The 26361-nt window shown below is 48.2% G+C and overlaps 1 protein-coding gene across 1 annotated transcript in view; it reads right to left on the bottom strand.

The window, feature by feature from the left end:
• Positions 1-26361, bottom strand: part of LOC137421192 (von Willebrand factor A domain-containing protein 2-like) — an 88690-nt gene that overhangs the window by 46676 nt on the left and 15653 nt on the right. The window contains exons 4-6 of the mRNA XM_068106992.2: positions 25766-25957; positions 22972-23105; positions 19173-19311 (exon numbers count right to left, since the gene is read on the bottom strand). Coding sequence (XP_067963093.2) covers positions 19173-19311; positions 22972-23105; positions 25766-25957 — 465 coding nt within the window. The remainder of the gene's footprint in view (positions 1-19172; positions 19312-22971; positions 23106-25765; positions 25958-26361) is intronic.

Raw genomic sequence — 26361 nt, 5'->3', positions numbered from 1 at the left:
AGGGGTATTCTATTACTTGGCTGACGTGTATGCTTGTGGACTAATTATGGGATGCCTTTTCACCTTTACACAGCTCTGGAGGCAGGGGGGCGCAGAATAAACAATAATAATAATAATACACAATCAAAAAATATACAGTCCTCATATCCGCAACACTGCACCCTCCTCCTCTTAGGCACGTCCCGGGCCTACAACTTTTATTTTTAGTGTGACACGTAGGTGTAGTTCCCTCTACTTTTAAACCTGACCCTGAGTGCGACAGTTTTAAAACATAAATAAATGTGTCCCGCTGCTCCATTGCACCGTGCCTAACAGACTTACGCCCACAGTTAACCGAATTGCGGAATGGTCTTCAAACTACACACTGACGGTGGGAAGCATTATTTACACTTGACGCTACTTTTATTTACAAAACTAACCCAGGACCTGTGATTGTTCTTTCTGGGGGGGGAGACAGTCTGCTCTGCATCAATGCACCATTAAAGCACCCAAAACGCACCAATACACGCCCCAAGCACCAATCGGTGCAGTCATCACTGTTCAAGTGTTCAACAATAAAAAATAACCAAACAACCCCTAACCCTGCAGGTGATCTCTTGCTCTTCGGCTCCCTCTGCTGGTTATCATTATTTGTTCTTCCAGATGTTGTCATTCCTTTGCTTTGCTTACTGGCGGCCTATTTGTATTAAAACTTGCACCCAATGTGTCCATTTTTATTTATTTTATTTATGGCCCACAGGGCCGACTACGTGTGGTTCACCTGTGGGGCATCGGTGCCCTGTGGCCAAGGTCCGCCAGCAAGATTTCGGGCCCTCATGGCCGGTTCCAGCAGAGGGGCCATGCCCCAACCCATGGGGTCCATAGGTGGTGCTCGGCCACAGACATGTGGTCCATAATGTGGTGCATCGATGCAGACAGCTGGTTCTGGGAATTTCGGGCGCACAATGGCCGACCCACGCACGCTCCCCTCGGCACCCAGTGGCGCACAGGTCATGTGGGAGACAAAAGGGGAAAGACAATTGAGCGAGGGGTAAGGTCACAAGGGTACACATCAATAAGGCAATGCAAGGCGAAATGCGTACGGAGGGCGAAGTGAGAAAGCTCGTCCCTACCGTACGTCACCCCCCTGTCACCTACCCTACCCTTGCCCTTACCCCATATGTACAAAAATCTACACATTTAGAAATTCGTCACAACTGTCACGTCTTCCCCATATTTCCCCTATACCAAATTCGTCTCCACAATCCCTCTACTTCAAAATTTGCCATCACCAAATTCATCATCAATCCTCATAAGGAGGCAGAGATGGAACATCAAAGCACAATGTCACACCCACGTCATGATGCGTCTCACAATCCAAACATTTGCACAGTAACAATAATTAAACATGGCATGGTGCGGAGTACCTGTCACCTCAGGTGAGTGGATGCAGATGGTGCGAGGAGACTTCATCCTAACTACTTTCTAAATGACATTAACACACTTTACACTACCCGGGGTCTCTCCCTGCCAATCCATTGGCCAACTTACACTATGGGTTCTAAAAACCAATTCCCATTGACCAAACTGTGGTGCTTCTCAATTTGGGGTCTCACTCCCCCGATTCATCTCCCGGTGCCTTCGCACAATTTCTGGGCTGCGGCGTGTAGCTCTCCCAGCAGGTCTACCCACCTGCACACCTCCACCACTGCAGTTGCCACCCGAGCTTACCTAGCTCCTCACCCTAACCTAACTAACTGGGGAAGGCCCTCTCCTGGCTCTGTCACCCCACGGGTGCCCTCTGGCACTGGGCTACCCGGGTCCGTCCTCCGGATCCTCGGGCCCCATCCACAACAACTACTACCGGCTCCCAGAGCCCACCTGCGGCCTCACCTGGCCGACATCCTCACAGTGGTGGAGTGCCCAACCAACTACACACACTAACAGGCTACACGCCCAGCCATTTCCACAACACTAATGCACCCATCCACAGACCATTCTTTCACCCGCACCACAGATGCCAATATCCAACCACAATTTACCTGTACCCTCTACCTAACACTTGCACTACCCGCCCCGGGTATCCGTGATGGGGGTCCACTCTTCCCCCATTCACACCTTCGCACCATCCACTCCACTCCACAATTTCCACCATACTCACTCCACGACCATCCATTCCAATACTCCATACCATTTATTCCACACAGCCACATACACCTGTTGTTGCACACCTGTGCAATCACCTGGTGCCACCTGCACCCTCCTCCTCTTCCTGGACCAGTTGGTCAACACAACACACATCACCACTACTCCTCATACACTGCTCCACACACCTGTTCAGTTGCACACCTGTGCAATCTCACCTGTTCAATCACACCTGTTCAATCCTCACACACACGGCATCATCTCAGCTAACTACTCCCTTCTGAAACTTGCGCTTCCCAGTCGTCCCTTTAAACTATTGCGCTCCCACGTCATTATCATCCATACTAATCTACCTGCGTCCCCACTACAGGTATCAGTCACTAACTAACCTTAACGTTACCTAATGTCCTCTTCGCTAGATCCCTAACAATATAACCTAACCCACCCGGGCTAGTTTCCACTGCCATACACCCCATAATCTATTGCGCATTTGCCCCACGTCTGTGAGGGATGGTGGATTTGCCATCCCACCACATCGGGGGTCTCTCACTATAAATTTTGTTTGTCCAAATTCCAACCAATTCAAAAATTTTCCATTTACTGCCAATTCTACCCACTATTATAAATTTCGTATCAAATCACTATCACTATCATCATCACCCGTCTACTTATTACATCCTCTCGGTGCGCCAATTCACGTCTACAGCCCGGCTTCGTACAGCCGAGCCATGAACGCGGGTTCTTTTGTGCCAGCGGCTGGATACGTCCCGCATTCGTGGCAGGGACGGGGGCTTACCCGGGCCGAGATCCCACGCACCACCTCGGCGTGGAGCCATCCAATGTCCCGATCTCGACCTGCCGGCACGTCTCAATAGAAAGTGGTCGCCATGACGACCCTTCCTATCGGGCTGCCCGCTCCGCCTAGTGGAGCCCGGACGCGGCCGTTCCACGCGAGGCCCAGCGTGGATCGCGCACGGCGGTCCTTTCGAACCCGCCGTGGCTCGGATCCCCGCTGGTTCTCGCGGCACGCGAAGCCCGGCACGCACCGAGGGCCCGATTCGGCTATAAGTCGCTCTAACCGCTAAACCGGTTACCGTCGATGCTTCACCTGGACGCTTACATGCATACGCTACCCCTTTCTTGCTCATACATGCAGCCGTTTCCATGCTCCTCGTCGTACCTCTTCTTACACACCTCGGTACACTCATTCCGCTCACCGACTTGGTCACACACCTGACCACGGAACACCTTGGCACACATTAGTCGCTCGCACACCTCACCAACACACCTCTTCGCGCCCCTTTCTCGGTCACCTCCTTTGTGACAATCACAGGTGTGCTCTCACCCGCACACCCAACCACGTGCCTCACTACCAATTCCAGCGTGCATTCCCACTCACGCTCTACCATTCCAGGTGTGCATCCTTCCATTCCAGGTGTACATCCTCGCTCCCCTGCCACAACCAACTCACGCTCCGTGTCACTCTCACTACTCTCACTACTCTCACCACCACTCTTGACAACGCACTCTTTCCCCATGCACCCGTCCGTTACACACCTTTCTCGTGCACACTCTTCCGCACATTGTCCCGTTACACCCTCTGTAACACTCACCACAGGCATGCATTCTCCCTTACTCTTGACAGCATGCGCTTTCCCCATGCACCCGGCCGTTACACACCTTTCTCGCGCATCCTCTTGCGCACACTCTTTCGTTACTTCCTCCGTAACACTTACCACACCTCGCTTCCATGTACCCCCTCGCACACGCGCTTCGACCAACTCACTCTTGACGGCACACTCACTCATCGGCGTGCACTTTTTCCTCACACACCCCATGGTCGGACATTCTCGCACACCTCTTTTTTCGCACACCAGACCTGTCGCACACTTCACCAACGGCCTTTCACGAACACCCGGATCCAAACCAATCCCCAAGCCGACTGAAGCTTTCCTCACATCATATACATTGCCACTCACCTTCGTACCTCATCTCCGCACCTCCTTTGCCACCTGCAAACTCTTTATTTGGTTAGTGAGCATCACATCATGAGTTGAGCACCGACCTTGCACATATTCCATCACCTCCTCCTGGATTTCTCTCTTCGTTTCTGTCCGTCTCTTCTTAATTTCACTCACCTCTTCTTCCACTTCCTCTAATTTTTGTTTAACCTCTTTTATTTCTCGGTGCGTCTCCTCAAGTTCGTCCTCTAAGGCTACCGTGACCGTCTCTATGTGCATCCTCACCTGCCGGTCCTTCGTCTCCATTATCTCTGTCACCTCGTCCACCCTCATTGTCAGTTCCTCACGTACCATCTGACATTGCCTCTGCGTCGCTAATAATTAGTTTTTTATTTCTTTTTGTGTCGCCTTTAACCCTCCGAGTACTGCAGTGTTCCTTTGAACCTGCTCCACTAACTTCGTTTGTCCCTCTGTCAGCTGTTCCACCTCCTCCGTCAGATCTTCTATTCCCCCCTGTAACCTAGCCGTATTATTCCTCACCTCTTTCTCCATATGCTTCTCACCTCGCTTTACCTCCTCGCGTAGCCCCGAAACCTCCTCACCCACACCTCGTCGTATCTCCTCCTTCATCTCCTCCCTTTCTTTTGTAGATGCCGCCCTCATCTGTCCCAATTCATCCCTCTGAGCATCCAGTTTGGTTTCTACCCCGATTTTTACCTCCTCTATCTGCTCTCCCATTTGTTTAATTTCTCGGGCGGATTGCTCCCCTATCTCCCGCAATTTGTCTTCCATCCTATTTTCTAACCCCATTAACCCATTTTTCACCTCTTTTATCCCATTGTCTAACCCCTCAAAATTTTTGTCTAACTTCCCAAATTTCTTGTCTAACCCCTCACCAGTACCCCTCGCTTCGTCCCTCATTGCCCCCATTTGGTTTCCCATTACCCCCATTTGGTCACCCTGAGCCTTAATTTGCTCACTCTGAGCCCTCATTTTTACCATCATTTCAATCATAAAAAGGCCCCAATCCATCGGCGGTGCTGCCACGGTCACGGGCGTGGCAAAATTTGGTGCCGCTACACCCACGTGCGCGAGGACGCCATTTTGCGTGCCTGATACTCCCTCAACCGCCTCCTCATTGCTCCCCTCCATCTGATCCTGGGTTACTCCTAAACCCTCTATCTCTCCCACCGGCATCCCGTCGCCTTGACCAGCCATGGCGCGATTTCAAAATTCGGGTTTTTCTTTAAAAAAAAACAAATTTCGGCAGCTCGTAATTTTGACCAATTTTTTTTTTTTCCTCTATTCGTTTTTAAAAAAATTTGGTTCGGGCCTCAAATCCCACTCCCAGACACCAATTGTTACAGATCGCGGATTAAGATGTTAGTTACCGAGCGGTTTGGTATTGCCGCGACCGTTACAGGATCCCTGACTCACCCGATTCACCCAGAACTTTGGCCGTATCGCACCACAGCTGCTCAATGAGGGAAAAGACAAAAACGACGCAATGCAAGAGGAAAAGGAATAAAACGAGAAGACGTACAGACGAGTAATGGGGTTTATTATTTACACACACAAGCAAAAAGGAGCAATCAAGTTTTATTTACAACACATAAGACGCAGGTGACACAGTGCAAATTTTAGCTTACCTACAGACTTAATTAAATACCCAGGGACAGAACAAACAAAACAAACTCACGTATACAAGAAGGATGGAATGGAATGAATGTTGGAAGGAGGAATGGGAAGGTTCAGCTGGGGCAGATGGTTCGGGCTTGATCCCGCACGGGACGTCGGCTGGACCTCGACGGCCACCGATGCCACCGCTATTTGGTCCCCGCGGGGTAACGGGTTGAAGCTGCCTGGTGGAGTCAACGCTGCCTCTCTGGCTCAGCTCAGGGCGCGTCTGCCGTCTCTGGCGCAACTGCTGGTAATGGCCCTTGGCACCTTCTCTCTCTTGGCCCTGGTGTCTCCTCACCATTGACAACTCAACGCAACCAACGCAACCACTGACCCCTCGACGCCACCACTTCTCACCACCGACTTCTTACCACCGCAACCACTGACCCTCCTCTGGCAACCGACTCAGACCAACTCGAAGTGCATCTCTTCTGGGAACACCCCCGCCGTGGGTTATATAGGCCCCGCCCCTCAACCTTTGCGAACCTCCCCCAAACGTTCTCTCCCCGCCCTCTCAAGCCAAACCCCTTGTTCATGGTTGGTCGAGTGGGGCTGGATCACTCCTCCCCTCTCTGACGAGGTGGGGACCCGCCTTCCTTCCCCCAACCCTGCCTCGTGGTCAATGGCGGATGAAGGGAAAACCGCCCAACATGCAGTTGGCAATGCGAATTGCAATTGACGGAAAGGGGGGAATGGAAGTGTTGGGGAGTGGGAATGAAGGGAATCTATCTCTTTCACTGGTGCAATGGAGTACTTCAATTAATGGGAGACACAGCCTTACCCTAAAACACAGAATAAGAGATAACTATCAACAGGGGTATTCTATTACTTGGCTGACGTGTATGCTTGTGGACTAATTATGGGATGCCCTTTCACCTTTACACAGCTCTGGAGGCAGGGGGGCGCAAAATAAACAATAATAATAATAATACACAATCAAAAAATATACAGTCCTCATATCCGCAACAATATATATATATATATATATATATATATATATATATATATATTGTTACAGATACGACTTTGATGGTATGGTGGGCCGAGCGGGATGGCCGCCGTATCCGTACAAGTTACCCCGATTGCACCCGGGGTTGACTAATCGCGCTATGCTGGACCAATGAAGGAAAAAGAAGACACACGGCTGGAATTAATACGACACGACACCAGGGATACGGTTCTCAAAGGTTGTTATTACAATAATGCGGAAGGTTTAGATTACAGGGACAAGAAGGAAACATAGGAAGGTGGGCACTTAAACACACTTATATTAACCCCAACGGATGACAGATAAACGGGACAAGGCTCACTCACACGGGGTTTGATGACAAGGAAAGCGGGTAGCGATCGCTCCAGGTGCGCCTGGGCTCAGGGCAGGATCACGTACGGTCCAGTTTAAGAGATGCGGTGGAGGTATTGCAGCGCTCGAGGGGTGGCGACTTCTCTCTCCAAGCTGGGTGCGCATCTGACGTCACATCCGGCGCGGGGCCGCGTATATCCGGCGGGGAGTGACACGCCCTCGGCTCGTTAGCTCCGCCCCAGATGGAATCGGCACGTTGCTTCTCATTGGGTGCGTGGGGGGGTTACTGGCTCCGCCCCTGACGAGGAGCTGACAGCCAGCCCCTTCGGGGTAACGCCGTGGAGCGCATGGTCATGGCGGGTAACCGAGCCGGTGTGAGGACGCACACTCCCCGCCCCTCTGTTGTTGTTGTCGTAGTTGTAGTTGTAATTGTTGTTGTAGTTGTTGTTATTGTTGTTGTTTGGGGAAGAAGATGGGAGGAGGTATGGGAAAGGTCCTAAACTCACTACTGATGCCATATAATCACATTCTGGTGCAACGAAGAGTCATAATTAATGGAAACGAGGCCTTAACTGACATAGAATAAGAATAACTAGGAAGATGTCCGAAAGTTGTCTACGTGTGGTGCGGTGGACCTGGGCACGACATTTAATGGGGGAATAAGGGGAAGGTCGGCTCTACTGATTGTTATTTACATGCAATGGGACTAGGGAATGGGGGATTGGGGAAAGTTGGGGAGTATTGGAGAAAATAGGGGAATATTTACAAGCGGATATGGAGGCCAAATTCCATATTCGCAACATTGCACCCTTCTCTACCCTCGGGGCGTCCCGACCCGATAAATTTTTACCTACTTTAGTGTGGCACGCAATGTAGTTCCCTCTACTATTAACTCTACCCTGAGTGCGACAGTTTTACAGATATTCACAAATGAGTAAATATGTCCCCCTGCGACGTTGCACCCTTCTCCTCACAGAAACACACCCACAGGATAACCGAATCCGGAAAGAATCCTCAAACTAAACATACAGCCGGTAGGGAGCATTATTTACAAGACTACGCTGCTATTTACACTACGATCCAGGACCTGTTTTTGGAGGAACACATGCAGATGTTATGCATAGAGAGAGCGCGCTTGCCAACATCGATACACCAACCCACGAGTGCTCTGTGGCCGACGGCCTTTAATAACGTGCAGAGCACCCTTTCCCAGCATCAAAAGCACCACCCCACCACACAGTCAGCACCATCCGGTGCAGTCACCATTGTTCATTGGTATAAAAATAAATTCGACAACCCCTAACCCTGCAGGTGTCTCTTGCTCTTCTTGTGGTGCACTTGGTGGTAACTAAAAGTGGTTCACCTGTATGGCATAGGTGCCACGTTGACCCATAGGTCCATCCCCGGGTGGTGCTTGGCCGCAAACGAACTGCGGTCCATTGTGGGTGGCCACAAACATTGCGGTCCATATGGTGTATCGATCCCGGCAGCAAACAGCGAAAGTGCAGGCCCACAACTGCGCAGCCAGCACCTCTCTCTCCTCTCTCTCTCTACCCCAAAGCCAGATCCTCGGAGGTGGGAGACAAAAGAAGAAACAAGTGAGTAAGGTGGTAAGGGCGCAAAAGTGCACGCAATGTAAGGTGATGCACACTGGGGGCACATGGGAACCAGGTGAGACAGGTACGTTCCTATCGTACGCCCCCCCCCACCAGGTAACCTACATGGCCCCTCCCTTACCCCTTACTGCATCCACAAAACACAACACTACCCATAAACATCTACTTTACAAATCGACAAACATCCCTACTGTCTTCCCCGTTCCTCCCATAAACCAAATTCGTCTTCTCTCCCTCCTAACCAATCAAATTTGCCATTTTCAACTCTCATCAAAATTTGCCATCTCCAACTGCACATCAAAATTTGCCATCACCAATTCATCATCAGTCCCTCCTAAGGAGGGAGAGATGGAATCACCCCAATGTCTCATCCACGTCGTGATGCGTCTCACAAATCCTCACAGCAATCTCATTTCCTGCACAAAACAAAGAAAACACAGGTGTGGAGTCATCATCATCACCACAGGTAAGTGGCTGCGTATGGTGCGACAGGTTCTTCAATCCTAACTATTTCCTAAATGACTTTAACAACTTTACACTACCCGGGGTCTTTCTCCGGCCAAACCATTGGCCCTCTTACACTATGGGTTCTAAAAACCAATTCCCATTGGCCAACTGTGGTGCTCTTCAATTTGGGGTCTCACTCCCCCGATTCATCTCCCGGTGCCCTCGTACAATTTCTGGGCTGCGACGTGTACCTCTCCCAGTGGGTCTACCCACCTGCACACCTCCACCACTGCAGTTGCCTCCGAGCTTACCTGCTCCTTACCCTAACCTAACTACCAGGGGAAGGCCCTCTGGCTCTCTCCCCACTCCGTGCCCTCTCTGGCACTGGGCTGCCCGATCCACACCCGGGATCCTCAGGCACCCACTCACAACTACCGGCTCCCAGAGCCCACCTGCGGCCTCACCTGGCCGACATCCTCACAGTGGTGGAGTGCCCAACCAACTACACACACTAACAGGCTACACGCCCAGCCATTTCCACAACACTAATGCACCCATTCACAACACCATTCTGCAACCGCACCACAAATGCCAATATCCAACCACAATTTACCTGCACCCTCTACCTAACACTTACACTACCCGCCCCGGGTGCTCGTGAAAGGGGTCCACTCTTCCCCCATCCACACCTTCGCACCATGCACACCACTCCGTACCACTTACTCCAACTCTCTCCACACACCTGTACCTGCACACCTGTGCTCTCACACCTGGTGCCACCTGCACCCTTCTCTCCCCAAGCGCATTCGCGCTGATCCACACACTCACTACTCATACACTGCTCCACACACCTGTCCAGTTGCACACCTGTGCAATCACACCTGTTCAATTCTCACACACACGGCATCATCTCAGCTAACTACTCCCTTCTGAAACTTGCGCTTCCCAGTCGTCCCTTTAAACTATTGCGCTCCCTCGTCATTATAATCCACACTAATCTACCTGCGTCCCCACTACAGGTATCAGTCACTAACTAAACTTAACGTCACCTAATGTCATCTTCTAGGGCCCTATCAATATAACCTAACCCACCCGGGCTAGTTTTCACTGCCATATACCCCATAAACTATAGCTCCTTTGCCCCCACCATGGGAAGGGTGGCAGGGATGCCACCCTCTCCCACCGGGCCTATCGCTCCTCAATCCCCCAGTCCTCTGGCACTAATAAGCCCCCCCTTATTCAGAGGTACTGGGTCCCGCCTCGGCATCTAAAGCCGAGGCAATCCACGGGGGCGCCTGCTCGCCGGTGTAAGGTCTTATCCGGTCGGCGTGGACGATCCGAGGGAGGGCTCGTGGCCCCATTTTGATCTTAAAGACCACGTCACAGATTTGCGACAGGACGACTCCTGGGCCTTGCCAGGGGGAGGTGAGTTTTGGGCACCTTCCCTTCCGCCTCCGGGGATTAAAGAACCAAATCTTCATCCCCGGAGCGTATTGACTCCCCTGGCTCCGGTCGTCGTACCTGCGCTTCATCTTTTCCCCCGCCAGATGGAGTTGGCGGCGGGCGAAGGCATGGACTAGCTCCATGCCTTCCTCTAGGTGACGTGCGTACCCCTCCCTCGGCGGGTTAACCACTGTGTCTGGCACGGGACCGCATAGCAAGTCGGCGGGAGCCCGTAACTCCCGCCCATACATAAGCAACGCTGGACTGCATGCGGTGGCCCCGTGCTGGCTGGTTCGGTAGGCCATGAGCAAATAAGGGAGATGTTCGTCCCAGTCATCCTGACGGGTGGTGGTGAACAGTGCCAGTTGTTGGATTAGAGTTCGATTGAATCTTTCCACCATCCCGTCAGATTGAGGTCTTAAAGGCGTTGTTCTGGTTTTCCGAATTGACAGGAGACTGCACACATCTTTTAGCAATTTGCTCTCAAAATTTCGTCCCTGGTCGGTGTGCAACTCCTGTGGAATCCCATGCCGGCACACAAATCCTTCCACGAAGGCCTGCGCTACCACCCCTGCTTCTTGGTTGGGGAGGGCGTAGGCCTCCGGCCACTTGGTGAAATAGTCCATTACAACGAGGATATACTTATTACCTTGGCGGGTGCGGGGCAGCGGTCCTAGAATATCCATAGCCACCCGCTCAAGGGGGGCCCACACCTGATGTAATTGAAGGGGGGCCCTCATCCTCCGTGCTGGTCCCTTTTTGGCAGAACAGGCGTCGCATCTCCGACACCAGTCCTGTATGTCGCGCCCCATATTCACCCAATAGAACCTCCGGCGGACCCGAGATATTGTCTTTGTCCTGCCCAAATGGCCGCCGGAGCGGGTACCATGCACCTGTTGCAATATGACGTTCTTGAATTTGTCAGGGACTATCACCAGCCAGGAAGTTCGATCAGAGGGAACCTCCACCCACTTGCGATACAAGATGTTGCCTTTCAATTCCAGGGTCTGCCACTGAGCCCAATATGCCTTTGTTTGTGCCCCGAGGGGGGTGACCTCTTCCCCCTTTGGTCTTTGCCCCAATTTGACCCATTGGAACACCGGCCCCAGAACAGGATCCTCCTGCTGGGCCGTGCTCCAAGCCAACTCTCCAAATTCCTCGTCCGCGGTTAGTGGCAAAATTGGCCCTCTCACCCGGGTTGCCCGGACGACGAGAATCGGGGCGGAATCGCCCAATTGCTCCCTCTCCTCGTGTCTCGCACAAAATTTACAGTTTTCCCCCAGACAAGGACGCCGAGAGAGTGCGTCCGCATTACCATGGGCCTTCCCGGCCCTATGGGCCACATCAAAATCGTACTGCTGCAACTTTTCCAACCACCTTGCAATTTGGCCCTCCGGTTCCTTGAACCGAAGGAGCCATTGCAAGGAGGAATGGTCAGTTCTAACCAAAAATTTCCGCCCGTACAAGTACGGGTGGAAATGGTTCATGGCAGCCAGCATAGCCAATAACTCTTTGCGAGTGACGCAATAATTTCTCTCGGGCCTACTTAAGGCCCGACTATAATAACCAATCACTCTCTCCACGCCCTCCTGTGTCTGAGACAAAACTGCGCCCAATCCTTCCTGGCTCGCATCCGTGTCCAGGGTAAATGTCCCGTCACTAGTGGGGTAAGCTAGAAGGGGTGCGGATGTTAGACACCCCTTCAATTTTTGGAAGGCCTCGTGGCACTCCCGTGTCCAATTAAATCGCGTCCCCTTCTCCGTAAGCCGGTGGAGGGGACGGGCCAACTCCGCAAATTTCGCCACAAAGCGCCGGTAGTAGGAGCAGAGTCCCAAAAATCCCCGCACCTCTTTGATGGTACGTGGTGCGGGCCACTCCTCTACCGCTTTAATTTTGTCTGGGTCTGTTTTTACCCCCTCGCGGCCAATCACGTGACCTAGATAGGCCACCTCTCTTGCAAACAAAGTGCACTTACTCGGGTTCAGCTTCAACCCTGCCTGTCTGAGGCACCCGAACACCTGGTCCAAATTAGCTAGTGCCTGGGGGAACGTTTGGGCATGTACCAGGACGTCATCCAGGTACACCAGGCATGATTGCCATGGCATGCCGCCTAGTACATGCTCCATCAATCTCTCAAAGGTGGCGGGGGCGTTACACAAACCAAACGGCATCACAGTAAACTGATACAGTCCCTTACCTGTGGAAAATGCCGTTTTCTCCTTCCCTGCCCTATCCATCTCCACCTGCCAATACCCACTCTTGAGGTCCAAAGTTGTGAACCAATTTGAGCCCGCAACGGCATCGAGGGTGTCATCAATCCTTGGCAGGGGATATGAGTCCTTGAGTGTCACGTTGTTTAGCTGGCGATAGTCCACGCAGAACCGCGTGGTCCCATCCTTCTTTTTGACCAGCACAACAGGTGACATCCAAGGACTTCCCGAGGGCTCGATCACACCTGCGTCGAGCATTTTTGCAACCTGCTCGTCAGCTTCCGCCCTCTTGCTCCAAGGGAGCCGTCGGGCGGCCTGACGAATAGGCCGGGCCTCACCGGTGTGGATCTGATGTTTCACCAGGCCCGTACGTCCAATATCCTCGGTGGACAAGGAGAAGAGGTCCAAATGGGACCCAACCAGTTTGTGTAAGGCCTCCCTCTGGGTACCTCCCAACTCTACGCTGCTACGATTTACCATCTCGCAAATGGGATCGGGCCAATTCCTACTTGTCATTGAAGGCTCCCCCCGGGGTCGGCTCGGCTGGACGTTCTCGCCCCTCACTGTCGCGACTTCCTCAACGGGGGTGCAGCCAGCTACCCTCGTGCCCCTTACTATAGTGCGTGGTTCCGTACTCATATTTATTACTCGGACGGCCACTACCGGTCCGTTCGTTTTTACAAGGGTGCGGCCCACGATTAAACCCGGTATGGACTGCGCTGCCACCGGTTCGACCAGGCCGCAGGACTCCTGCCATGTTGGGCGAGCTGCCCATCGGGCCGGCACTATCGCCTCGGCCCTTGGGGGGATGGTCACGGCCTCGGAAGCCTCCAGCTCCGCTCTCTCGGCCGTGCTCACTCCCCCTAACGGCAGCTCTTCTACTCCCACCTGCAGGATCCCCCGGCACAAGTCGATTTTACAACCGCTGGCAGTCAACAGGTCCAACCCTATTAAACATGGGTCGCACACCTCCGCCACCCAAACATCTATCTCCCTCCTTACCGACCCTAACTTGAGGGTCACAGAACCACGCCCTATGATCGGGGCCGTTACCCCGGTAGCAAGCTGCAAACTATAATTTTGCAGGCGCTGGATCTTATCCCAGCCACCTGCACTCGAATCAAGGACCACAGGGCTGATGATCGTGGCGCTAGCTCCTGTGTCCACTACGGCGTCTACCCCCACGCCGGCAATTTTGCATCTAATTGTCAGGCTACCGGTTCCAATTTGGCCACAATAAATGACCTGTCGCGTCAATGAGGGCTCTCCTCCATCCTCTGCTGCCGAACACCGCCCTACGTGCCCGACACCTTCTAGTTTCCCGGGGTCTGGCGGGGGGGTGTCTGGGGTCGGCTAACCCGCTCCCCCCTGGGCGGAGTTGAGGACCTCAACTGCCGGGGATCATCCCGGCGCGCGTTTCGACAGTGCCGCGCCAGGTGACCCAGGCGGTTGCAGGTATAGCACCTCACCTGGTAAGGTGCTTGCCTCCGGAATTCCAAATTCCCCCCCCTGTAGGTCCGAATTGGATTACCCGCTCGTGGTCCACCGCGGGCCACCTCCGGGGCCGCCTGCCATGGTCCAGGTCCTGCCAGGCGCTGGTCCACCAGCCTCCGGACCATGCCCGCCAGGTCAGGACCCACGTCGGGGGCGGGCCCCCTAAGGGGTCCGCCCTCCATCGGGGGTCCCATCTGGCGGACCGCCATTGCGAGACGCTCGCCCCCCCGGGCCAGGGGCCTCGCTGCTTCCCAACGGGCCGCAGCGTCAGCCGCCTGGCTCAGAGTCTGCGGGCGCCACATGGCGAGCTGTTGCCGGAGCTCAATATCCGGGAGGGCCTGGATAAAATGGTCCAGCGCCAGGCTTTCCCGGGAATCCGCTGCCATGCTAGCATGTGCGATCCCCACTGCGCGGCGAATGTCGTGGGCAAGTTCCCCGATGGCTTCCTGGGGCTTGCGCTTTCGCAGCGCGAGCTGAGCTTTAACAAGCTCGCTCTGCTGTTCTATTCCAAATCGATTAATTAGGGCGTCGCGGAGGGCTGGCAGGGTGAGAGCACCCGCTGGTAATGCCGTCAGCACCTCCGCCGCCGCGCCGCGCAATGCGGCCACCAGGTGTACTCCACCTTCGTCCTCACCCCAACCGTTACCCTTACACACACAGTCGAACTGCGCCAGGTACGCGCGTAGATCACTCTTGCCGTCATACGGCGCGAGTGGGACCTTGTGGGACCACCTCGTATGCGAGTCGTTGCCCGCCGGCCGGACCCCGTGCGTCGCCCCTTGCGGGGTCAGCGCGGGGCCGAACCGGCCGGGCCCCCACAGTACATTACCCCCAAGGGGCTCTCGTGCCTCCCCGGTCCCTCCAACAACTACCCCTGTTGGTGTCGATGCATGGGTCACACCTCCGCAACCCGCTACCCATTCCATACCACCACAACCTTGCTCACCCACACCTCGCACCTCTCGTTCCATACCCTCCGGACCAGCCATACACCTCACTCTTGGCCTCTCACGAACATCCGGGTCTATCTCGACCCCCAAGCTTATTAAATCACCTGGCGCATCATACGCACGACCATATTGGTCACCACTTACACCGGGTCCTCTTTCTCTTCGCTTCTCCTCCATCACCTGCGAATCCCTCATCCGGTTAATGAGCACATCATCACGATCCGAACACAGACTTTGGACCAATTCTTTTACTTCCTCCTTTATCTCTTTCTTATCCTCTCTCCGTCGCTTCTTAATTTCGCTCACCCCTTCTTCCACTTCTTCTAATTTTTGCTTCATCTCCCTCATCTCTTCGTGCGCCCCTTTAAGTTCTTCCTCTAACTCCACTTTATTTTTTTCTATGTGCTCCCGCACCTCCCGCTCTTTAACCTCCATTACCTCTACCACCTTGTCCATTTTCCTCGTCAGGTCCTCATGTACCGTCTGGCACTCTTTTTTAATTACCCCTACGTCCTTTTTCATCTCCTTCTGTGTCGATTTTAAACCCTCTATTACCGCTGTGTTCTTCTTTACCTGGTCCCCCAACTCCTTTTGTCCCACTGTCAGTTGTTCTACTCCCAGCGTCAACTCCTCTATACCACCTTGCAATTTTACAGTCCCCTTTCTCACCTCTTTCTCCATGCGCTCCTTACAGTGCCTCACCTCCTCGCGCACTCCTCCGACCTCCTCACTCACTCCTCTTCTGATCTCCTCTCCCATCACTTGCATCTCCTGCCCAGATGCCACCCTCATCTGCTCCATTTCCTCCCTGTGAGCATCCAGTTTGGTTTCTACCCCCATTCTGACCCCCTCTATCTGCTGCTCCATTTGTTTAACTTCCCTTTCCGCTTGGTCCCTCATGTCCCTCAATTTGCCTTCCATACTGTTTTCTAACCCCTCTAACCCATTTTTCACTCCCTCTATTTGATTCTCTTGAGCGGCCATTCTGTTTTCTACCCCCGTTAACCCATGTTTCACTCCATCTATCTGATTCTCTTGAGCGGCCATTCTGTTTTCTACCCCCGTTAACCCATTCTTTACTTCTTTTATCCCGTTGTCTAACCCCTCAAATTTCTTTTCTAATCCCTCACCGGTACCCCTCATTTGGCCCTCCAATCGCTCACCCTGAGCATCCATCCGGTTCCCCATTACCCCCATTTGGTCCTCCAATCGCTCACCCTGAGCATCCATCCGGTTCCCCATTACCCCCATTTGGTCCTCCAATCGCTCTCCCTGAGCATCCATCCGGCCCTCCAATCGCTCACTATTCTGGGCCATAAGGGCCTTCATTTGTATAAAAAAAAGGCCCCAATCCATCGGGGGCGCTGCCACGGTCGCTGGCGCGGTGATCAGCGAGGCGCCATTTTGCGCGCCCGCTTCTTCGTGCGTGACGGCGCTATTTTGCGAACCTGCCGCCCTCACTGCTTCGCTCTCCTCCTGTCCCTCATTTTGGTCCTGGATCGACCCTACCTCACTCTCCTTTACCGGACCCCAGCTGTCTTGATCCGCCATAGCGCGACTTTCAAAATTCGGTTTTTATTTTTTATTTTCGTAAAACAAATTCAAATTTCGCCGTTATAATTTCGCGCGGGAAACGCGCTCCGAATCGATTCGGTCGAGCGCCGTACGCGCTCCGGCTCGATTTTCCCTCCCAAAATTTGGGCCTAACTAATTTAGTCCCGGGTTCGAATTCCACTCCTCGACACCAATTGTTACAGATACGACTTTGATGGTATGGTGGGCCGAGCGGGATGGCCGCCGTATCCGTACAAGTTACCCCGATTGCACCCGGGGTTGACTAATCGCGCTATGCTGGACCAATGAAGGAAAAAGAAGACACACGGCTGGAATTAATACGACACGACACCAGGGATACGGTTCTCAAAGGTTGTTATTACAATAATGCGGAAGGTTTAGATTACAGGGACAAGAAGGAAACATAGGAAGGTGGGCACTTAAACACACTTATATTAACCCCAACGGACGACAGATAAACGGGACAAGGCTCACTCACACGGGGTTTGATGACAAGGAAAGCGGGTAGCGATCGCTCCAGGTGCGCCTGGGCTCAGGGCAGGATCACGTACGGTCCAGTTTAAGAGATGCGGTGGAGGTATTGCAGCGCTCGAGGGGTGGCGACTTCTCTCTCCAAGCTGGGTGCGCATCTGACGTCACATCCGGCGCGGGGCCGCGTATATCCGGCGGGGAGTGACACGCCCTCGGCTCGTTAGCTCCGCCCCAGATGGAATCGGCACGTTGCTTCTCATTGGGTGCGTGGGGGGGTTACTGGCTCCGCCCCTGACGAGGAGCTGACAGCCAGCCCCTTCGGGGTAACGCCGTGGAGCGCATGGTCATGGCGGGTAACCGAGCCGGTGTGAGGACGCACACTCCCCGCCCCTCTGTTGTTGTTGTCGTAGTTGTAGTTGTAATTGTTGTTGTAGTTGTTGTTATTGTTGTTGTTTGGGGAAGAAGATGGGAGGAGGTATGGGAAAGGTCCTAAACTCACTACTGATGCCATATAATCACATTCTGGTGCAACGAAGAGTCATAATTAATGGAAACGAGGCCTTAACTGACATAGAATAAGAATAACTAGGAAGATGTCCGAAAGTTGTCTACGTGTGGTGCGGTGGACCTGGGCACGACATTTAATGGGGGAATAAGGGGAAGGTCGGCTCTACTGATTGTTATTTACATGCAATGGGACTAGGGAATGGGGGATTGGGGAAAGTTGGGGAGTATTGGAGAAAATAGGGGAATATTTACAAGCGGATATGGAGGCCAAATTCCATATTCGCAACAATATATATATATATATATATATATATATATATATACATATATATATATATATATATATATATATATACTGTATATATATATATATATATATATATATATATCTACTGTATATATATATATATATATATATATATATATATATATATATATATATATATATATCTATATAACACCAAATCTATATACCTATAGATATATATATATATATATATATATAACACCAAATATATATATATATATATATACATATATATATATATATATATATATATATATATATATATATATATATATATATATATATATATATATATATATATACTCATATATATATATATATATACTCATATATATATATATATACTCATATATATATATATATATATATATATATATATATATATATATATATATATATACATATATATATATATATATATATATATATATATATATACATATATATATATATATATATATGATAGATAAGCTATCTTTCATTATCTATATGTCAAATTTGAACAAGATTGGTAAATGCATGTCCGAGAAATGGTTGCGGATGTGATAAATATCGGGTTTTTTTACAACTAAAATGGCCGCCAGTCTACCAGTCAGCCATCTTTGATCGAACCGCAAAATAAAGTGAGTTGCAAGTGTATGCCATTATGTACTGTGATTGTGCCAAGTTTGAACCCAATCAGACCATGTATGTCTGAGAAATGGTTGGGGACACGTTTAAGTAACAAAATGGCCGTCAGTCGGCCATCTTGGATCTCATCTCGAAAGAAAATAATGTGCATATGTATACCATCATGTATTGTCTTCCTGCCGAGTTTGAATGAAATCGATCCGTACCTGTCCGATATATGGCTGCGGACGGACGCACGAGACCCAATCAATAAGCTCCAGTTTCAGACGAAGTCCAACGGGGGCTAAATATAAAAACTTGAATTCCTTCATTAACACCAAATCTAAAACTAGAACTTCAATGAAAGTAAAGACAGCTATTCCTGGAAGGTTAATCCATCATGGGTGGAAGGGTATAATAAAAACCATTGATAAATAAAAGAAAGAATGTTGAATGCATGTAACACCGAGTTTCGCACATGTAATGGGGGCAAAAAGTGGCGTAGGGGAAACTGTGGCCTGTAGAGCGACGGCTTTTCCAGCAAACATGATTTCCCTTGTACTCTCGCAGTGCCTCCACTGTGCTCCTCAAACACATGTGTGACTCTGTCCTGCACGCTGGCACCATGTTGGTGTTATCCACACATGTATGATTTCAGTAAAAGCAAGAGCATTCATATCATACTTTTTTGTACACAGAGTCAAGATTCATCGAAGAGCTCGAACACAGAATGGATCAAGATGTATTCTACAGTAAAATAAGGAGAAAAAGACATAAAATGTCATAGCCCCCATGGTTTTGGTAATTTGGCTGTCTGGAGTTAATAGGTTAGCACATATTTACAAGATTTATGTGAATGCACGACTGACTTGAGTGGTCATGTGACACAGAAGATTGTGTGCGGTTGGGTTAAAGATGAATTGCAATGGCCGTCAGTCGGCCATCTTTGGTCGGATTACAAAACAAAATCTTCTGCATCTGTACACTCTTATGTGTTGTCTTTGTGCCAGGTTTGAACTAAATCAGTCCATACATGTCCAATAAATGGTTGGGGACACGTTTAAGTAACAAAATGGCCCCCAGTCGGCCATCTTGGATCTGATCTCGAAAAGAAAAGACGTGCATATGTAAGCCGTCATTCTTTATCTGTTTGACAAGTTTGAACCAGACCGGTAAAGGCATGTCCGAGAAATGGTTGAGGACGTGTTCAATACCGTGTTTTTAGTTTTCTTTTTACCATCGCCAGAGGAAAGGAGATTGCATTTGAGTTTGTCTGTTTAATTGCGAAAATCGAAGATTTTTCAAGTATATTGGTTGGTCTTGTGTGTCATTGTTTATTACTTGGCAAAAAAAAAATATTTTTTTTGCAAGTATGTTGATCACTCCGGTTTGTGTGTGTGTTACTTGGCAAAAAAAAAAAAAAAAAAAATCCAAGTATGTTGATCACTCCGGTTTGTGTGTTTGTTTGTTTGTGTGTTTGTCTGTCCGCTCACTTATACTTGCCTACAGGTCACAATTTTAAACCGATATTCACGAAACTTCACCAAATGGTAGAGTTTGCGGTCCGACAAAATACGATATATTTTTGAGGTCAAAAGGTCAACATAGGCCAAAGGTCAACCACTCTTTCGAATTTTTTAAATCCTCAATTTTCATCCAATTGACTTGAAATTTGAATGGGATTTACATATCGACAAACTGAATTCAACCACCAACTATTTTAGAGATCAGCATAAGCCAAAAAGGTCAACATAGGCCAAAGGTCAACAACAATTTCAAATTTCTAAAATCCTCAATTTTAATCCGATTCACTTGAAATTTGAATGGGATTTACATATCAGTTTACTGAATCCAACCAACAACTATTTTTGAGATCAGCATAGGCCAAAAGTTCAAAATAGGCCAAAGGTCAACCACTTTTTTCAAATTTCAAAAAGCCTCAATTTTCATCTGATTGACTTGAAATTTGAATTGGATTTTCATCACAGCTAACTGATTTCAACCACCAATTATTTAAGAGGTCAAAAGGATGCTCTACTGACTGCCATTCTGCTTTGTTCTCTTTTGTCAAATGTTGCTCTATGAGTGATTTTTCATTTCTTTGTTTGCCTGTCTGTCCGCACAGAATAAATATTTTCTCTGCAACCGTTGGTCCGATTGACAGGACATTTTCACCATAGGTGCATCTCCTCCTGTATATTTTTAATGACAATTATGACATCATAGGCCACGTGGTACGGGCGCCATCTTGGAAAAACCGAAAAACTTTGCACCTCTATATCTCCGAAAGAGCTACAAAATTGAGACATGACTCATTGTAAATAACTCTCAATGGGGAATAACATAAGTTAATGATGATGTCATAGGTGCCTCCATGATGATGTCATAATTCAACAAGTACAAAACTTCATCCGATCAAGATGAAATTTTTTGAGCTTAATCTAGGGATAAATTGGTGGTGAGAAATAGATGATGACGTCATCTGTCATATGGTTCGGCCGCCATATTTGTTTTAACACAAAAACCCTTAAAAACCACTAAAAACACGTCCTGGTGATGGTCTGCAATCCCTGATTGCTCTTTCTTGTTATACATGAGCTAAGGTTCATAATAGAGCACACACACACACACACACACACACACACACACACACACACACACACACACACACACACACACACACACACACACACACACACACACACACACACATATAAACACACACATACACACACACACACACTCATACACATCTAAACACACACACACACAAACACACAAACACACACACACACACACACACATATATATATACTCATACACATATAAACACACACATACATACTCATACACATATAAACACACACACACACACACACACACACACTCATACACATATAAACACACACACACACACTCATGCACATATAAACACACACACACACACACACATATATACTCATACACATTTAAACACACACACACATACACACTCATACACATATAAACACACACACACATACACACTAATACACATATAAACACACACACACATACACACTCATACACATATAAACACACACACACATACACTCATACACATATAAACACACACACACATACACACTCATACACATATAAACACACACACACACATACACACTCATACACATATAAACACACACACACATACACACTCATACACATATAAACACACACACACATACACACTCATACACATATAAACACACACACACATACACACTCATACACATATAAACACACACACACATACACACTCATACACATATAAACACACACACACATACACACTCATACACATATAAACACACACACACATACACACTCATACACATATAAACACACACACACATACACACTCATACACATATAAACACACACACACATACACACTCATAAACATATAAACACACACACACACACACTCATAAACATATAAACACACACACACATACACACTCATAAACATATAAACACACACACACACACTCATACACATATAAACACACACACACACATACACACTCATACACATATAAACACACACACACATACACACTCATACACATATAAACACACACACACATACACACTCATACACATATAAACACACACACACATACACACTCATACACATATAAACACACACACACATACACACTCATACACATATAAACACACACACACATACACACTCATACACATATAAACACACACACACATACACACTCATAAACATATAAACACACACACACACACACTCATAAACATATAAACACACACACACATACACACTCATAAACATATAAACACACACACACACACTCATACACATATAAACACACACACACATACACACAAACACACACACAAACACACACATATACACACGTTCTCGTGGAATCAGACCCTCATTATCCTTGGCATAGATCGGGTCATTAAGGGTGAACCACGAGATTATCGAGGTCTGGTGCAAACTCCACTCAATCGAATCAAGCCATTTCTGCTGCACACACAAAATAATTAGGGAGAATAGAAAGTAAGCGAAGCCACTTTTCGACAACAAGCGAATTATAGGAAGATGAGGGAAGTAGGAATTTTGCCATACATGTAAAAATGTAATTGTATAATATTCACATCCACATGTTAATCAATTTTGATGAGATAATTGAAATGTTGAACAAATTGTGAAAACCTGTTGATACTATTAAAGGATAATGTTTGGAGCATATTACCCGAAGGAACATTGACACACATCCTTCCTTGGGTTAACGAGGTGTACAGTCCATTTATTGCGTCATCGTACAGCTCAGCAAAGAAGACGTGCAGGTCCAAAGGGCGACTCGCCATCACATTCAGTTCATCCCATCTGCACCGAAGACCATTTGGGGAAAATTTACTCATGAGGTTTGTGAGGAGGAATGGATGTGTCACCTGGATTTGTCAATATAAATCTAGAAATAAATCACTTCCCTTATAAGGATCTTTGTACCCATCAACACCTGCGCTATTATTCCCAACCTATTGTTGTTTGTCCGTGCTCTCTCTTTTTAAACACTGAACATAAAGAAAGGAAACAAGGAGAATGTAACGTTTATAAAGTTGAAATTGGATTGCCTGGGCCGGGATTTGAACCACCGGCCTCCAAAACACAGAGCACACACTCTAATCCTTCCTATGACAATGATCTTTTGTGCTATAACAATGATCTTTTGTACTATGACAATAATCTTTTGTGCTATGACAATGATCTTTTGTACTATGACAATGATCTTTTGTACTATGACAATGATCTTTTGTGCTATGACAATGATCTTTTGTACTATGACAATGATCTTTTGTGCTATGACAATGATCTTTTGTACTATGACAATGATCTTTTGTACTATGACAATGATCTTTTGTACTATAACAATGATCTTTTGTACAATGACAATGATCTTTTGTACTATGACAATGATCTTTTGTACTATGACAATGATCTTTTGTGCTATGACAATGATCTTTTGTGCTATGACAATGATCTTTTGTGCTATGACAATGATCTTTTGTGCTATGACAATGATCTTTTGTACAATGACAATGATCTTTTGTACTATGACAATGATCTTTTGTACTATGACAATGATCTTTTGTGCTATGACAATGATCTTTTGTGCTATGACAATGATCTTTTGTACAATGACAATGATCTTTTGTACTATGACAATGATCTTTTGTGCTATGACAATGATCTTTTGTACAATGACAATGATATTTTGTATGATGACAATGATCTTTTGTACAATGACAATGATCTTTTGTACAATGACAATGATCTTTTGTGCTATGACAATGATCTTTTGTGCTATGACAATGATATGACTCTCCATATTCCCAATTCCTCCCTGTAAACCAACTCTCGTAAAATGTGATGCTAACGGTTCAGGTGGCTAGATTCGAGATCTTCGGGTCCTGAGTTTTATCCATTGAATTAACACCAGGCGGGTTGGCTCAGCCTGTCATCCTTCCGAGGTTGGCAAAATAATTACCAGCTTACTGGGAACAGGGGCACTGTATCAGCGGTACAGCCACCCTGCTAGAAAATGATGCAACCAGCAGCCATAGGCTGCATACAAAACAACAAGTTTATGCATGTGATGATGTGAAAAAGCTTGTACACAAAGGAATTTTCACTGATAATGTCACGGGTAGGCCCCATGATCTGTCATGGTTGTCTCACGTTTGGTAAACAAATGATAGAAATTGATAATAAAATAATAATTAATAAGCAAACTTGTAATAATTGTATTCGTTGTGTTTCATATGCAGAACGTTGCTTTAGGTTAGCATCAGCTCTTGCAGGGGTGAAGCAGTGCCATTGATGCAGTGCCCCCTGTAGGTTAGAGCAAGAATTTAAAATTTGGCCAGGGTGCCCCTCCCCATGGAATAATTTGGAATTTGGCTAGAGTGCCCCTCTGCTCACGGAATAATTTGGAATTTGACCAGAGTGCCCCTCTGCTCACGGAATAATTTGGAATTTGGCTAGAGTGCCCCTCTGCTCACGGAATAATTTGGAATTTGGCCAGGGTGCCCCTCCTCCCCATAAAAGTATTTGGAATTTGGCCAGAGTGTCCCTCTGCTCGTGGAATAATTTGGAATTTGGTCAGAGTGCCCCAACTCCCCATGAAATAATTTGGAATTCGGCCAGGGTGCCCCTCCTCCCCACAAAAGTATTTGGAATTTGGCCAGGGTGCCCCTCCTCCCCACGAAAGTATTTGGAATTTGGCCAGGGTGCCCCTCCTCCCCACGAAAGTATTTGGCCAGGGTGCCCCTCCTCCCCACGAAAGAATTTGGAATTTGGCCAGGTTGCCTCTCCTCTCCATGAAGGACACCGTGGGATTTTAAATATTCACCAACTAATGCTGGCATATGGGACGTCCAGCTTAACGTCCATCCGAGGGACAGCACACGCATAGAAAAACAAGAAGAAAAACACATAAAATGTCATGGCCCCCTGTGGTTTTAGTAATTTTGCTGTACGGAGTTAAAGTCCATCAGTCGGCCATCTTTGTTCGTATTACAAAACAAAATCTTCTGCATATGTATGCTCCCATGTATTGTCTTTGTGCCAAGTTTGAACAAAATCGGTCCATACATCTCCAAGATACGGTTGCGGGCGGACGGACGGACAGACGGACAGGCGGGCGAGACCAAACCCATAAGCCTCCGTTTCAGAACAAGTCCAACGGGGACTAATTAATGCACTCAGTGAGTGTCTCTATTTCCGGAGTGTGGAAAACAAAAGGATGACAGTTTATAGCTGGTTCGAGATTCGAACCCAGGCTGGAGAACAGTGTGTGGCAAAAGTGTGTGGAGAAAGTGGGTGAGTGTGCCTACTTTTAGGCAATCCGGCCAGCTCAATCGAGGCCTTATAAACCAAGAGAGACACTGGGAGGGTCACATAACCATATAGTGTTCTAATTGGGGGAAACAAATGTGTTTATGTGATGAACAAATGCGAAAAGAAAAATTCGAAATAGCACTCACACAGGATTTCCGATGCCAACACTGAACAATATAATTCCACTGTTCTTTGCAAAATATGCCATCTTCATGCTGTTGTCCTGAGAACGACCATCCGTGAGCAGCAGTAACATCTTGGGTGAGTGTTCTCTGGATCCCTGGAAGCCATTCCGCAAGATGGACTCAATAGCCGCTCCTGTGTTTGTGCTTCCACCTCTGTTTGGACAATAAGTAGACATTTAAAATTAGTTTATTGATTAACACGGGTCAAGGCTCATGGAAGAGCAAAACAAGTGGACTTGTGGTCGTCTTGAATTTACTCTTTTGATAAAGTAATCGTTTGCCTGAGAGGATGTTGCAGAGATGTCACCTTTTATTACCTTATAGCTTGGAATTATATTGAATTAAATAAGACTTTTCCCACCTTTAATTACACATCGTAACCCACAACTTCCAAGTGAAAAAAATTCTACAAATTTCACAATTTAATTAATGAAAAATACAAAACTAGATTATTTGGTTGAATAAATGTCCATCCGCCTGAGTTAATACCTGGTGAAAGCACCTTTGGCAGAAATGATAGCTGTGAGTCTGTTGGGATAGGTCTCTACCAACTTTGC

This window comes from Myxine glutinosa, chromosome 2 (assembly GCF_964187855.1).
Source record: "Myxine glutinosa chromosome 2, kmMyxGlut1.1, whole genome shotgun sequence".
NCBI classification, from domain to species: Eukaryota; Metazoa; Chordata; class Myxini; order Myxiniformes; family Myxinidae; genus Myxine; species Myxine glutinosa.
Note: the sequence above shows the minus strand (reverse complement) of the source record. Positions and strands in the feature narration are given on the sequence as shown.